The sequence below is a fragment of the Anabas testudineus genome, chromosome 19, assembly GCF_900324465.2.
Source record: "Anabas testudineus chromosome 19, fAnaTes1.2, whole genome shotgun sequence".
NCBI classification, from domain to species: domain Eukaryota; kingdom Metazoa; phylum Chordata; class Actinopteri; order Anabantiformes; family Anabantidae; genus Anabas; species Anabas testudineus.
The window spans coordinates 8,447,399-8,460,573 of record NC_046628.1 but is presented as its reverse complement, the minus strand read 5'-3'; the positions used below and the strand labels follow the sequence as shown (position 1 = coordinate 8,460,573).

At 43.0% G+C, this 13,175-nt stretch overlaps 2 protein-coding genes across 2 annotated transcripts in view; both read left to right on the top strand.

Moving 5' to 3' along the window:
• Positions 1 to 187: 187 nt before the first annotated feature.
• On the top strand, positions 188 to 4,812 carry rexo4 (REX4 homolog, 3'-5' exonuclease). The gene is made up of 8 exons (XM_026352255.1): positions 188 to 664; positions 786 to 1,120; positions 1,205 to 1,351; positions 1,758 to 1,951; positions 2,083 to 2,171; positions 2,256 to 2,330; positions 2,442 to 2,516; positions 3,850 to 4,812. The coding sequence occupies exons 1-8, from the start codon at positions 464 to 466 to the stop codon at positions 4,006 to 4,008; spliced, it is 1,275 nt and encodes a 424-aa protein (XP_026208040.1). The 5' UTR covers positions 188 to 463; the 3' UTR covers positions 4,009 to 4,812.
• Positions 4,813 to 5,758: 946 nt separating this feature from the next.
• LOC113156489 (potassium voltage-gated channel subfamily C member 1-like) overlaps positions 5,759 to 13,175 on the top strand; it is a 47,030-nt gene continuing 39,613 nt past the window's right edge. The window contains exon 1 of the mRNA XM_026351664.1: positions 5,759 to 5,855. Coding sequence (XP_026207449.1) covers positions 5,842 to 5,855 — 14 coding nt within the window. The 5' untranslated portion in view covers positions 5,759 to 5,841. The remainder of the gene's footprint in view (positions 5,856 to 13,175) is intronic.

The window sequence follows — 13,175 nt, the reverse complement described above, 5'->3', positions numbered from 1 at the left end:
TAAAAAGCAAAGCCATCAATAAAACATAACATTTTCACACATTAATATCATCATAAAAACCTTAGTGGATAAGTTCTGACATCGGAACCGCTGCATTATTAAACTGCAGTTAACTAGACGTGGATATGTTGCGATGCGATGTTTCGCCCGGGCACATTTAACTCTTACCCATACCGGAAATACACATTCCAGCATGGCTTTGGGACGCCTGAACTTTACAAGTGAGCAGCAGGTTTGTCAGCAGTTAAGGAAAATATCCGAACAATTTCTCTGCGTTTGTGCGACTCTGTGGTAATTTTACTCTGAGGAACATTTCTTAGTGAGATTTTGTTATTCAATTAACTAAACTTTACCTGTTAATCAAGTGACGGTGCTCAGGTGGTCCAGCGTGGCTGACGACGATTAACAGACCTCACATACTTGTCCCTCTAAATAAAAGTATATTTCTCCGAACATCGCCATAATGTCAAAGGTGAAGGCAAAAACACAGCAGCCTGCATCTCAGAAGAAAAACAACGTGAAAAATAAGAAAAAACACTGGTTTGAAAAGAAGTTAAAAAAGAAAAAACTCCTATCAGACAACCAAGGTAATGATGCATCTCAACAAATGCAACCTCCAAAAGATGTCCAACAGTTCTCTGCCAACTGGAAAGTATTACAAGAGGTGAGTGTTTGTTTTGTCTCTGTAACGTAGTGAGGAGCTTGTATGTGATTGCTCACTCATACCTCAACCCATATTCTGTATTCTTCTTAATATTGCCCCAAACTATGTGCATTTTCCACAGATGTTAAAGGCCAGTCAGCCCGAGAAGAAGCAGCCGGTGACACCAAAACATCCAAATGGTGCTTTGCACAAAAAGGAGGCTAGAAAAAACGATTCTAAAAATATCTCCAAGAACGGTGCAGGTCCCAGGCAGACAGACGCTGGGAAAGAAGTGAAGCACAAAACTGTTCCTAACAATGTTGTCCCGAAGGACTCGAGGGTGACCTCGAAGGTTCCAGCTGTATTGGAGACAGGACAGTCTACTGCTCCAAAAAGGAAAGGGAACAGTGGAAAGTCAAACGGTGAACAAGCAGCCAAGAAAATAAAGTCTGTGGTTGAAAAGACAAAACCTACAGAGTAAGTATATAGACAGCACTACTGATGCTTTGGTAAAGAATGATTATAGGTGCTAACCACACATGTTGTTCTCTGCTCTTGTAGAGACGACCTTTGGTTTGATGACGTGGACCCTGATGACATTGAAGCAACTGTGGGAGCAGAGGCAGCAGAGATCATGAGGAAGAAGCAGGGTATTCAGAAGAACAATGACACGGAGAGCGTCCTGGTTAAGGAGAAAGCCTTTGAGGGGTGAGTGACTACTCATCACACTGTCAAATGATGTTTCTGTTAGTAGCTTTATTTCTAGTTGTGGTACATTTCTTACAAATAGGACGTAAAGATTGTTTACTATTATTATTTATTAAACTATTTTCATAGTGGCTCAGAGTGAGCCTAAAAGCAAATTTAGGTCACTGACAGTACAGTTGAGAATGGGGATTGTGCCGCTTTAGAAAGGGCAAGAAAATGTGTAATTTCTTGCTTGGGTATCATTGTGAATTGCGATGCAGTCTATTAACTAAAGAACTGACCGGTCAGTGTACGTCTTTGCATTGCAGCTTTCCATAGACAATAGATGGAAAAAGAGCTTTTGTGTTTAGTGTGAGACTAAAGAGTGACCACTGTCCTCTCTTATTTGCCATGCACCAAACATTAGCTTCACCAAAGCTGTGGCGATTGATTGTGAGATGGTTGGAGTCGGCCCTGACGGAGAGGAGAGTATCTTGGCTCGAGTGTCCCTTGTGAACCAGTTTGGGAAATGCATCTATGACAAATTTGTGAAACCCACAGAGAAAGTGACGGACTACAGGACAGCTGTCAGTGGCATCCGACCAGAGGACATCAGAAATGGTGAGGCATCAAATTAGTATTACTAGACAGTTTAGAATGATATGATAAACTGAACCAGGTTATAATTATTTGTATTAAAATAGACTTCATGCACTTTTAAACCACAATTTAATATCTCTGTTCCACTGAAGGAGAGGATGTACATACTGTGCAGAGGGAGGTTGCTGACATCCTGAAAGGCAGAATAGTGGTTGGACATGCCATACACAATGACTTAAAGGTAGCCTGGTAGTAATATCTGGGAGAATACTAACATAATTTTCAAATCAAATGAAAGCACTCACAAACCAATCTCCTGTTTCAGATTTTACTCTTGGATCATCCAAAAAAGAAAATCCGGGACACTCAGAAATATAAACCTTTTAAGAAGATTGCAAAGGTGACATCACAACGGAGAAACTCCAGTGTTTCTGTACTTAATGAGTACGATTCTCAAATACATGTGGACCCCACTGATCACGAGTAACGGTGAGATGATTTTCTATTTCAGAGCGGTCGACCCTCACTGAAAGTTCTCTGTAGAGAAGTTCTCAACGTGAAGGTGCAGCAGGGGGAACATTCATCCGTAAGTCATCCACACATCCTGTACAGCTCACTTGTAATTTTAAGTGTCCCTTGTGAACTATTTAATCCACTTTTATTTATACAGATGTTTAAGTATAATGACAACCAGGGTTCATGGTCTCCATGGTATACTATGTAACATGTAAATAAAAGGAGAATGGAATGATGCAAATCATTTCAAACATGGGGGGCCCATCCTAACCCGCTGCACATTAGTGTCCCCTGAGGACCGCGGACAATATGTTTTTCCTAGCAGTCTGAGGCAGGTGTTCTTGTGCCATCATAATTTCTCTGTAGAGGACTTGTGGGATCTTATCTAGTTCCACATAAAGAAATACGTTTCCAGTACTTGTGTAATTTCAGCAGAGAGCTCCGTGGAATGGGTTTCCATGGCCGAGCAGCTGCATCCAAGCCATACATCACCAAGAGAAATGCAAAGCTTCAGATGCAGTGGTGTAAACCATGCCACCACTGAACTCTAGAGCAGTGGAGATGCATTCTCTGGAGTGACGAATCACGCTTCTCCATTTGGCAATCTGATGGACAAACCTGGGTTAGGTGGTTGCCAGGAGTACGGTACCTGACCTCAACCCGATAGAACACCTTTGTGATGAATTAGAGTGGAGACTGAGAGCCAGGCCTTCTCGTCCAACATCAGTGTGTGACCTCACAAATGCGCTTCTGAAAGAATGGTCAAAGATTCCCATAAACATGGTAAATGGTAAATGGTCTGCACTTATATAGCGCTTTTCTACCTAGCTGGTACTCAAAGCACTTTACTAAACACACTCCTAAACCTTGTGGACAGCCTTCCCAGAAGAGTTGAAGCTGCAAAGGGTGGGCCAACATCATATTGAACCTACGTATTAGGAATGGGATGGCACTTAAGTTCATATGTGAGTCAGGGCAGGTAGTGTAGCAGATGATGAATCTTTCATCATCATTTTTGTTTGTTTGCTTTTTTGAAATATATGGTAATTTTGAATTTGATGCCTGCAACAAATCTAAAAAGGGAAGACACAGGAATGTTGTCACTGCTGCATTAACCTTTTCTTCTGACAACACTCTGTGTTTGGGAATTGTGGAAACCAGTTGCTTTAGTTAGTGACAGTGAGTAAGTATTTCAGTGTCCATAACTTCCAAAATTAATTTCAGAGGAGGCAGTGGCATTTCTGGATCTTGGTTATACATTTGTTATACTTTTTTTTTTTTTTTTTTTTTACTTTTGGCTTGCATTTGTCAACGCAGTAATGAACGGCATCCTGCAAAGAACACTCAGAATACAAAATGTAGCATCTTGAACTGATTTCCTGCTCTCTTCTACTGTTTCCCAGGTCCAAGACGCACAGGCCACAATGAGGCTGTATACACTGGTAAAAAAACAGTGGGAAGCAGAGATTAAAGCCAGTCATAAGAACAAAGACTCAGTCAAGAAGAGCAAGAGAAAGCCTAAACTGGCCAAGAACAAGGGCAGGAATCTCGTGGGATTATGAATTCAAAGACAACCTGCAGGAGGACAGATCATCTGTGGGTCAGATCAGAGTCGACTGAAATGATCAGAGGTTTGAGTTTTTAACAGACGACTTGAAAGTAACAGATGTTGAAGAGCATAAAAGAGTGACACACATGAGCTTCTGGGATCTATAACAGGCCCTCAAAGTGAGGATAAACAACAGAACAAATACTATAGATATAGATCTCTGTAAAAAGTATTATATATATATATATATATATATTAATGGATGATTACAGTGACTGTTGTCAGCCTGGGCCCCTCATGCAGGCCTCTCAGGGTGAGAAAAGCTTGAATAATTTGGCTGATTTGCGCAAAGCCATAACTGCTTTACTGTAGTTTCTCAGCCTGTGACACGCAAAGGGATTAAAACATTTGTGAGAACATGCAGATGTTATTAACAATCCTTTCCGCCATCTCTTCTTTCAGTATTTCCAGATGATATTTCACAATATGTGTTTGCTAGCAGTCTGAGGCAGCTGTTCAAATCTTGCGCCAACAAAACGTCTCTATGGAGGAAATGTGGGGGTTTATTTAGTACCTTGCTTTTGCATAATGTTTCCAGTACTTTACAAGTTGTTGAGTACGGTTTGAGTGTTTAGAAGCGCATGAATAAAATATAACACATTCTATGTAACTGAATTGCATTCATTGCTTAAATTAATATCACTAGTGGTGTACTTACTCGTGATGCTGGTTTACAATTGCATCGATTACACATTATCTCCAGATAGATTCCCCCAGAAGGATACTATAACTCTCAGTGTCGGATTCTGAAGGCGTCGGGTGGATGGCAACTTTTTTGTCTGCTTGTCAGTAATAAACAGATGAATTGTTTGTAAATTATTATCACTATTCATCTTAACTAACACAGTTTTGATGATTATTTAAGTCCGATTCAGTGTTATCTTACACCATCTCATCCGTGCCTGAACTTTGATGTCTTCATTTTCTCAGTCATGCTGATGCTGTCGATGTGATTTGCTGCACAGAGGCTGATGCACAGTGTGTCCCACATTGTTGAAGTGAAGCTGTCGCCCTTGGTCTGCAGTTTCCAGACTCTAAATTAGGCTCTATATGGAGCATAATTTAGTGGACCATATGAAAACTCTGGCAGATTTACAGATGTTTGATGTCTGTATAAAACTGTTTTCGTTTGTTTCGGTACAGTTGTGTTGGTTAACTAAGAAAACTAGCAAAGATGCTTTCTAACTGAAGTTCTTGTTTATTAAGCTCTTGAAGGTCTCCCTCTAGTGGTTTAACATTTGACCACCGAGGATCACTCTAATCTAACATTTTCTGTTTACTTATAGTCTATTTCATGTAACATGAACATAAGCACAGTTTATATAGTTGGTTAAATATTAATCGAAAACCTTTTAAATAAGTGCTGCTTAAAAAAAGCATATATAACCCTTATGACATTAGGATTTATTGTAGAGGTTCTGTTTTAGCTGTACCCAATTAAGGATTAATTAAACATTAATCTATAAGATATAAAGTATTCAAGTAAAAAGAGGAGATTTGTGTTTCAGTATCTGGTATTTAGATTCAGAAATGTGGTGTCTTGAACCACAGACTTTATCCAGATCAACAAATGACCACATTGGAAAAGCCTCCGCTACTTTGGGTGAGGTCTGCTTCACAGATGTTCTCCCTAGAAACCGTTTCCAGGAAATCTGAATGCAGCCCACACAAATCAAACATTAAGTCCTGTGGCGTCTAGAAAAGTCACCGAGTATTAATACCACAGAAGTTTCTGTAGTGTACTAGTAGGAGAGAACTTTGTCAGACGAGCATGTCCAAGTGAATCATGATGACTAACAGGTAAGGAGAACACCTCTCTTAATGTAATGATCAATATAAAATGATCTTAAACAATATTCCATCTCATTTTGCGGGAGTCTCACGTCGGTGTCTTTCAGAATGATGCCCATGTGTCTTAGAGTAATTGTGATATCAACTTGACAAAACAAAATGATATTTATGTCTTTTAATTCTCACTTAGTTTAGTTAATTGGAATCTGCTCAAGTCGTTTTCAGGAAATAATTTGTGAACCGTCGTGATGCTGTAACATCTCTGGAGGACTGTGGAGGCTCTTTACGGAGGCATGCTTGCTGGAATTTTCCTCTCAATAACTGCAGTGCTGGAAACACCATAGTAATAAGACTGGATCCACTAATTTAACAAATCTCATGATGGGATTGGAGGCATTACTGCTGTTGCTAATATGGCTAATATGGCACTGGGAACATAATTCAATCAAATGTTGCTCAGAGTCCTCCCGACTGCTGCGCAGTGTTTCTGCCTTGAAAGTGATTAGAGTCATTATTGACATTTGTTGTGTGGTCTGTGGGTTTTTCAAACACAGAGCACATAAGCAGCACGTCTGCAAAGTTTGATTGGGGTGTCTTGTTTGACTGATGATGCTCATATCGAAACTGATGCTGATGTCCACGTAGAGCAACCTCCTGCTCAACATAAAACATGCCAATCAGAGTTTCATCTCTGAAGTGACGTTTTTCTCTTCTCTGTGGTTTTTTTCAATTAGTGGTGGACAGACAGCAGTTACGCTACGGTCCCAGTCTGCATCTGTGCAAATATAGACTACATATAAAGCTGCTGCATTACACAGTACAGGCCGTTTGGATTTTATTATAGTCATTTTACATATACAGTATACAACATGCTATATAGATTGTTTAAGACCTCCACAATAAAAACATTTACTGGAAATAATGGGGATTTTATGAGGCTCTTTTATCTGATGGTGCTTAAGAATCTGCTTTTGACCACAAGACAGCTCTCTGCTCACCACTTCCTTATGCATGAGCTGCACTATGCTGCCGCCAAGAGACTAACTGTGGATGTGTCTGTGTTGACTAATGCTCACTCTTAGCAGGAACAAAGTTGAACATTCAGTATTTATGCAGGTTGATGAAGAAACTGTGTCAGCTACTTTCTGTCCGGGGCTTTCTGCTGAACTGTTAGGACCTGTCAGTGCTAAGGGTAAATTCACCTGTAGTTTAAAGCAGAGGGAAGAGCTTTTATGGGTGTTGAAGGTGAATCTCCAGTGGCACTACAAGATAAAATATAATTAAACAACTATTTAGTGAATTTTCCTAAAATGTATTTATTTATATTTATATTTTATAGTTACCAAAGGGTTAGGGTTAGGGTTAGGGTTAGTGCCTGTCATTAAGTGCCTGTGTTTGTGCACATACTGAATTTCATCCCACTGTTCTACATTCACCAACTCCCTGGCTTTTTTACTTTGAGTTCTCTACTAAAGTAGATTTAGTAAGATTTCCTAAAAAAAAAGGGGGTTTAACAGAAAAAGAAATCCTGTGAATTATGCAGCGTGTTGAAGGAGGGCACAGTGACTCAGTGTTTAGCACTAGCACGCCTGACCTTTCCTCCGTAGTTTGTTTGAATGGTCCGCAGTCTGAACACACGTAAGTTAAATGGTTTGGAAACTCTATAGATATAAATGTCAGCTGTAGTGACCTTTGGAAATGATATTGGCAAAAGTAATGAATTAGCAAATGAAGTTGTAACCTGGACGTTTGAGAACATCTTTTTGGTACCCTAATCTCCGTTTGAACCATGAATGCACTTAAAAAAAACCTCTCTGTGTCTCCTTTACTTATCCTTTTTCTGTCCACACTTTGCACTCACAACCCCATTTTGTGGTCAAAGGAAAAATGCTGCAGCCACCTAAGCAATAGCCTTTTGCCCTTTTACTACTGTTGTAATTTTTATGAGGCGATGTTGCACTTACTTTGAGTTTCCTGTCGATAAATGCATCAGCAACATTGCTGATCATTGTACTTTTAGAGGAATATGGCTCAGACCAGTGTGCTCAAAATAGAGGGTTTCCCGTAACTGCAAACAGCATCCCAATAAAAAAAAAAAAAAGTCATGGGGATTGTTTTGGCCTTTAACAATTAAAGAGACTGAAGTAACTGGATAATGTTTTTATTTTTATACACATTTAATCAAACAGAGAGATCCTTTTTTTTTTTTTTTTTTTTAAATAACACAGACAAATATAACAAATCAATTCCTTATTTTCTTTAATAATTACTGAACAGTCATCCACAGTCCACCTGCTTCTCTCCTACCACATGACTGCTGATGTCAGCCAAGCCAGAGTCAAGGCTGGGAACCTGTAGACAAAATGGTGTTTGTGCGTCTTTGTCGGGCACATTGAGCCTGTGTGTGTGTGTGTGTGTGGGGGGGGGGGGGACAGAAAAAAAAGAGCCAGTTATAAAGATGACAACAGATCAACACAGCCCTTCCTCTTCCAGCCCAGTGTATGTATTCATGAAGTTCAGCAGCCGTATGAGGAATTAGCCTCTGTATTCACCGGGGTCCTCCCACCCCTCCGTCTTGTTCTCTAATCCGCCCACATGTATCGTCTGAGGAAAAAAAATAGTGCAGAAGGTGACGCTCCTCCAAAGGAACAGAGAGCGGCACAGAGAGGGAAAGGCAAAGAGAGAAAGGTGTCTACAGGCTGCATCTCCATTGAAACATTTGGACGGGGGAGACAGAGGAAGAGCTGAATGGTAGCTGCGCCCTGCGCCTGGAAGCGTAGAGACACTGTAACAAAGGCTGGCAGTTCGTTTTTTTTTGGCAATAACAAAGAGAGAGAGGGGCTCTGAAACCGAGGGGAATAGCAAAAAAAAAAAAAAAAAGCAAAACAGCCAGATCAGGGGGACTTCTGCTTCATTTCATCCGAAAGACTCATCCCTCAACATCATCAGCATGACCATAAGCTATAAGTAACATTCGGCAATAACGGTGTCAAAGCGAGATTTTCAGCCACAGACGCGCGCAATCCTTATTCTGATTTGTTATAATCGGGGGTGGGAGATAAAAAAAAAAAAAAAAAAAGACCATCTGAATGCCTGCGAGAAACTGGATACTATCTGAAATCATAAGAAAGAGCGATCTGACAAAGAAACTACATTCTGATTGATCTTAGAGCTTCATGTGCGTCTTTCCGCACGTACTCGAAACGAACCTGAACCAAAAGCAAGTGAGTATGAACAGTGTCTGTGTACATGTCTGTATTTTCTATTATTCGTCTTTTTTATCATGGTGGCTTTTTATTCTGCGTGTATCCTTCTAATAACTGAGCATTTATTGTCCAGCCCTGGAAGAAAACGAGGCAAAACAGGCAGCGTCTAACCCACATTCAACAAGTCTCGTTATAATCATTAATAACTGCGATTTTCAGTCTGTGTGTGTGTGTGTGTGTGTGTGTGTGTGTGTGTGTGTGTGTGTGTGTGTGTGTAACCTGTTTGTGTTGTGACCACTATCTAGAGAAATCAGAATGAGTGTTCAAATAGGATTAATAAACAACTGTAATGTCAATATTGTTTTCTAGCTGCTAGATATAATGGATTTATCCACAATCAGCCACTGATGTGACGCCTGAAATATTTCTTTCATCCAACCTGACATTCCTCATAGCACAAATGGTGGGTGTTTCCCTGTATACACCACTAGATCAGAGCAGTTTCATGCCACTGAGAGGGAAGTGTGTGTGTGTGTGTGTGTGTGTGTGTGCTTTCCTCTCCTCTCGCCATCATCGTGTGTCCGTCTGCGTGAGTTCAGTGTTTCCATGCCTGTGTTGCTTTGTGCATTTGCCTGCATGCGTTTGTTTCACTTGCACGTGTCTTCACTATGTGTGTGTGTGTGTGTGTGTGTGTGTGTGTTGGAGCACCACGGCAGCACCGGGGAAAAAGTGTCGAGGCCTGAAATGGAGGTTTGATAAAGGAGCCCATAGGAGGAAGAGGAAGGTGTGAGGAAGAGATGAGGCGGGTGCACTGGAGCAGAACCAAGGAAGGACATAGTGCCACTGAGATCTAATCCGGGAAATCAGTGGGGGCAGTCTAGACGTGGTCTTCCTCCCCTACGACCTCGGCCACCACATCACCTTTACTCTGTCAACTTGCTGCATTCCACTGCATTCTCCAGTTTCAACGCCTCCTCTTCCCTCACTTTCCAGTGCACGCCTGGCGTTTTCCGCCAGCTGGCTCCAGCGTGCTCTTCCCCCTGATGCCTCCTCTCTTTCCTCCATTTGCTCCCTCCAATGCCCCCCCCCCCCCCCCCCCCCCACCTCAACCCTGCATTATAAATCTGCAGCTGGTGCTATTTTTAGATTGAGGGTAACCCAGAAAACACCCCTATGATTTTAACAAAAAAAGAAGAAGAAGAAGAAGAAGCCGCCTTCCCACCCAACACAGTGGCACGCTCTCAGGAGAGGATGTGATTGGCAGAGTAGTGATTGGCCTGGAAAAAGGAGGGCGCTGCTGTTTAAGCGACGAGGAGAATCTATTTTGAGGCTGTGATTGAATTTCGTATCTGCTGTGTCCTGGGTTTGTGTGTTCTTTGCCTCTGACCCTTCCTCTCTCTCCTTGACCGTGATGGAGTCTGTCGCACGTCTTCATTCCAGCTTCACTCACAGAAACTTTCCCCACCGTCCTTCACCTAATCCGCTGCCCTTAAAACCCTCAGATCCTTGACCTTGAGCCTCACCTCAAGCTCCCCCTCCATCCCCTCACATCTCCTTGGTTCCCCTATGCTCTTGTTCTCTCCACATTAAACACCCGGCATCTCTCTCTCCTGCCCGGCTGCTGGGAGTCTAATCTGTGACTTCTCTAACCCTCCCCTGTGTCTAATCGCTGGCTAGTTCACAGGTCGTGAATCAGTGCAGTAATACCTCTTCCCTTTTTCCCGTTTGTCTGCCTGGCTCAGCCCACTACAACATCGCTCTGCTGGATCATAATGGTCATAATCATGCAGGAAGGGCAGCATCATTAATTAGAAAGTAGACAGGTTTAAATGACCTATGAGAGAGTGGGGAGGTGTGAGCGTTTACTGAGGGATATTAGCTCAGCTGCATCCAGCTCCAAAAATAGAGTTCTTCATGACACACTATCCCGTCTCCCCTGCATTCAGTGCTGTTTCAGGATTTTTCTGACCTGTCCTACACCTGTCATTGCTCCTTGCATGGAGCTTTACTACTACTTCCCCCCTCCTATTGCTAGTGAAGCCTCAGCCAGTGGCCATATCTATCTAAAACATCTCAGTATTTAGCCTCCTGCAGGCAGGAAGGGATTTTCATCATGGACACTGACTGAGTGTTCAGAGCTCTATTACAGGCTTCATTGCTGCTAGTCTATTCCTGAAAATGGCCTTATGTATTAATCATCCCCGACCATCTAAAAGGAGAAAACCAGGATCCTTTCTTTTTTCTCCTCTCATAAAAAAAAAAAAAAAAAGGCAGGCTGGAGGGAATCATAGCGAGAGAGCAGCTGCTTCTGGAGGGTGACTGACCAAAAAGCCCCGAGGGGGTGTTGGTGCTGCAGTATGTGTGGATTGGTCAGTCCCTGGAGATCTCCATGGTGCTGCTGAATAGAGGAGCTGCCTCTGGTACATCAGCCGTTTCCTTTCTGCTTGCTTAATTGATTGGCTATTTAATTCATGTTCTGGGAATTGGCCATTTGTGAGAATTATTCTGACGAGAGGAGCCTTGTTATTTTTATTTTCTGCGTGCATTAGCTTTGTTGACCACTGGCTTGTAGTGTGGACTCCCCCTGCGCACACACCCCGCCTGCTTTTCACTCTTTTCATACATTTCCTATCATTTTAATTCTAATTCATTCATTCTTACATCACCTACCTCTCACCACTGTCCTCCCTCACACACTCACACACTCTTCTTCGCTCCTGGCGGGATCAGAGTTCGACCATGAGGTGCTATGACAATTGGACGTGGGGTGGTGATGCTGCTGGTGATGGTGGTGGAAGGGGGGGGGGGACAATGTGTGGTGTGACACTGCACTAAAAGGGGAGGCGACCGCAGTGCTTTCACTGTGCTGCAGTGACTCGCTTTCTCCTGCTGGGGTCTCTTCTACACTGGGGAGTGTGATGCGAGAGATGCCAGCAGAGGAGAGGGAGAGGGAGATGAGGGGGAGATGGGGAGGGAGGCGATATGGACGGAACAGCGTGAAGCCTTGTGGTTACATCCTTTGATGAGGTGGCGGGTGGGAGAAAAAAAATGGCTGCACACTAGAAACACATACATAATTTGTGCTCTCTCTCTCTCTCTCTCTCTCTCACACACACACACACACACACACACACACACACACACACACATTACACACTTCCTTTTCCCCAGTGGTACATTTGCTATTAAGCTCAGCTGTATATCTGTTTTACATCCTACAACTTGTTTTCCTTTGTTTCCTGCTTGCTTTTAATCACTCCACCGTTTCCACTGCTCCTATTAGTATGGAGGACCATTTCTACTCCCCCCCCCCCCCCCCCATGTCTTTGCAGCCATACAGGAGCCACTGCAGGACCTTAGGTTTTTTCTCCTCGTCCACCTCACCTCCCTCATACCTTTCCACCCGTTACTCTTTCACTTCTTTTCTCTCCTTCTCCTCCTTACACCCCTCCCTCTCCATCTTGTCTCACTCATACACCCCCCCCCCCCCCCCCACCCCCTGTGATTGGTAAAGGTTTCTGCTTTTTCTGCCAACTGCTGGGTCTGTTCCGCATAGTCAGCACTCCTCCAAATTCCTCCCTTGCCGTCTTTCTCATTCTCCCTCTCTCTCTCTCTCTCTCTAGTGTGCGCTCTCCTCCCCTCCCCTCCCCCTGGTTACTGCTGCTGGTACCTCACAGTCAATGCATCCCATAATCCCGTGCTCCCTCCCCCTCTTGCTGCAGTGTTTCTGCTAATATATATTAGCGTCAGTGCAGCCTTCGTGCACAAGCCATGTGAACGTCCTTTCTCTGTCTCTATTCTCTCTCTCCGTCAACCCTTTCCAGAAATCATCTCCTCTTTCTGAATGTTTATCTTGATTAAGCCTCATTTCGGTTTTCTTAGCCTGTGTGTTGCAGCCAGGTGAGTGTGTATGTGTGTATGCGTCTCTCCTCTCCATCCCTCCCTCCCTCTCACTTTCTCTCCCCTTGTGTGTACAGTAGTGAGGCAATAGTAGCGAGGTGGCGCAGGACATGGTGGCCAAGGCAGGAAATGCTGCAGGAAAGAGAAAGAGAGGTGGTGGAGGTGGGGAGGGACGGTTCTTCTTCTCTACTCCTATACTCCTCACTCCCTCCCTCTCAGTGTT

Bases quoted from the DNA above. Each gene is read 5' to 3' on its own strand.
- rexo4 (XM_026352255.1), top strand. From the start codon at position 464: ATGTCAAAGGTGAAGGCAAAAACACAGCAGCCTGCATCTCAGAAGAAA. The intron at 1,952-2,082 runs GTGAGGCATCAA...GTTCCACTGAAG, and splicing joins ACCAGAGGACATCAGAAATG to GAGAGGATGTACATACTGTG. The intron at 2,172-2,255 runs GTAGCCTGGTAG...CTCCTGTTTCAG, and splicing joins CCATACACAATGACTTAAAG to ATTTTACTCTTGGATCATCC.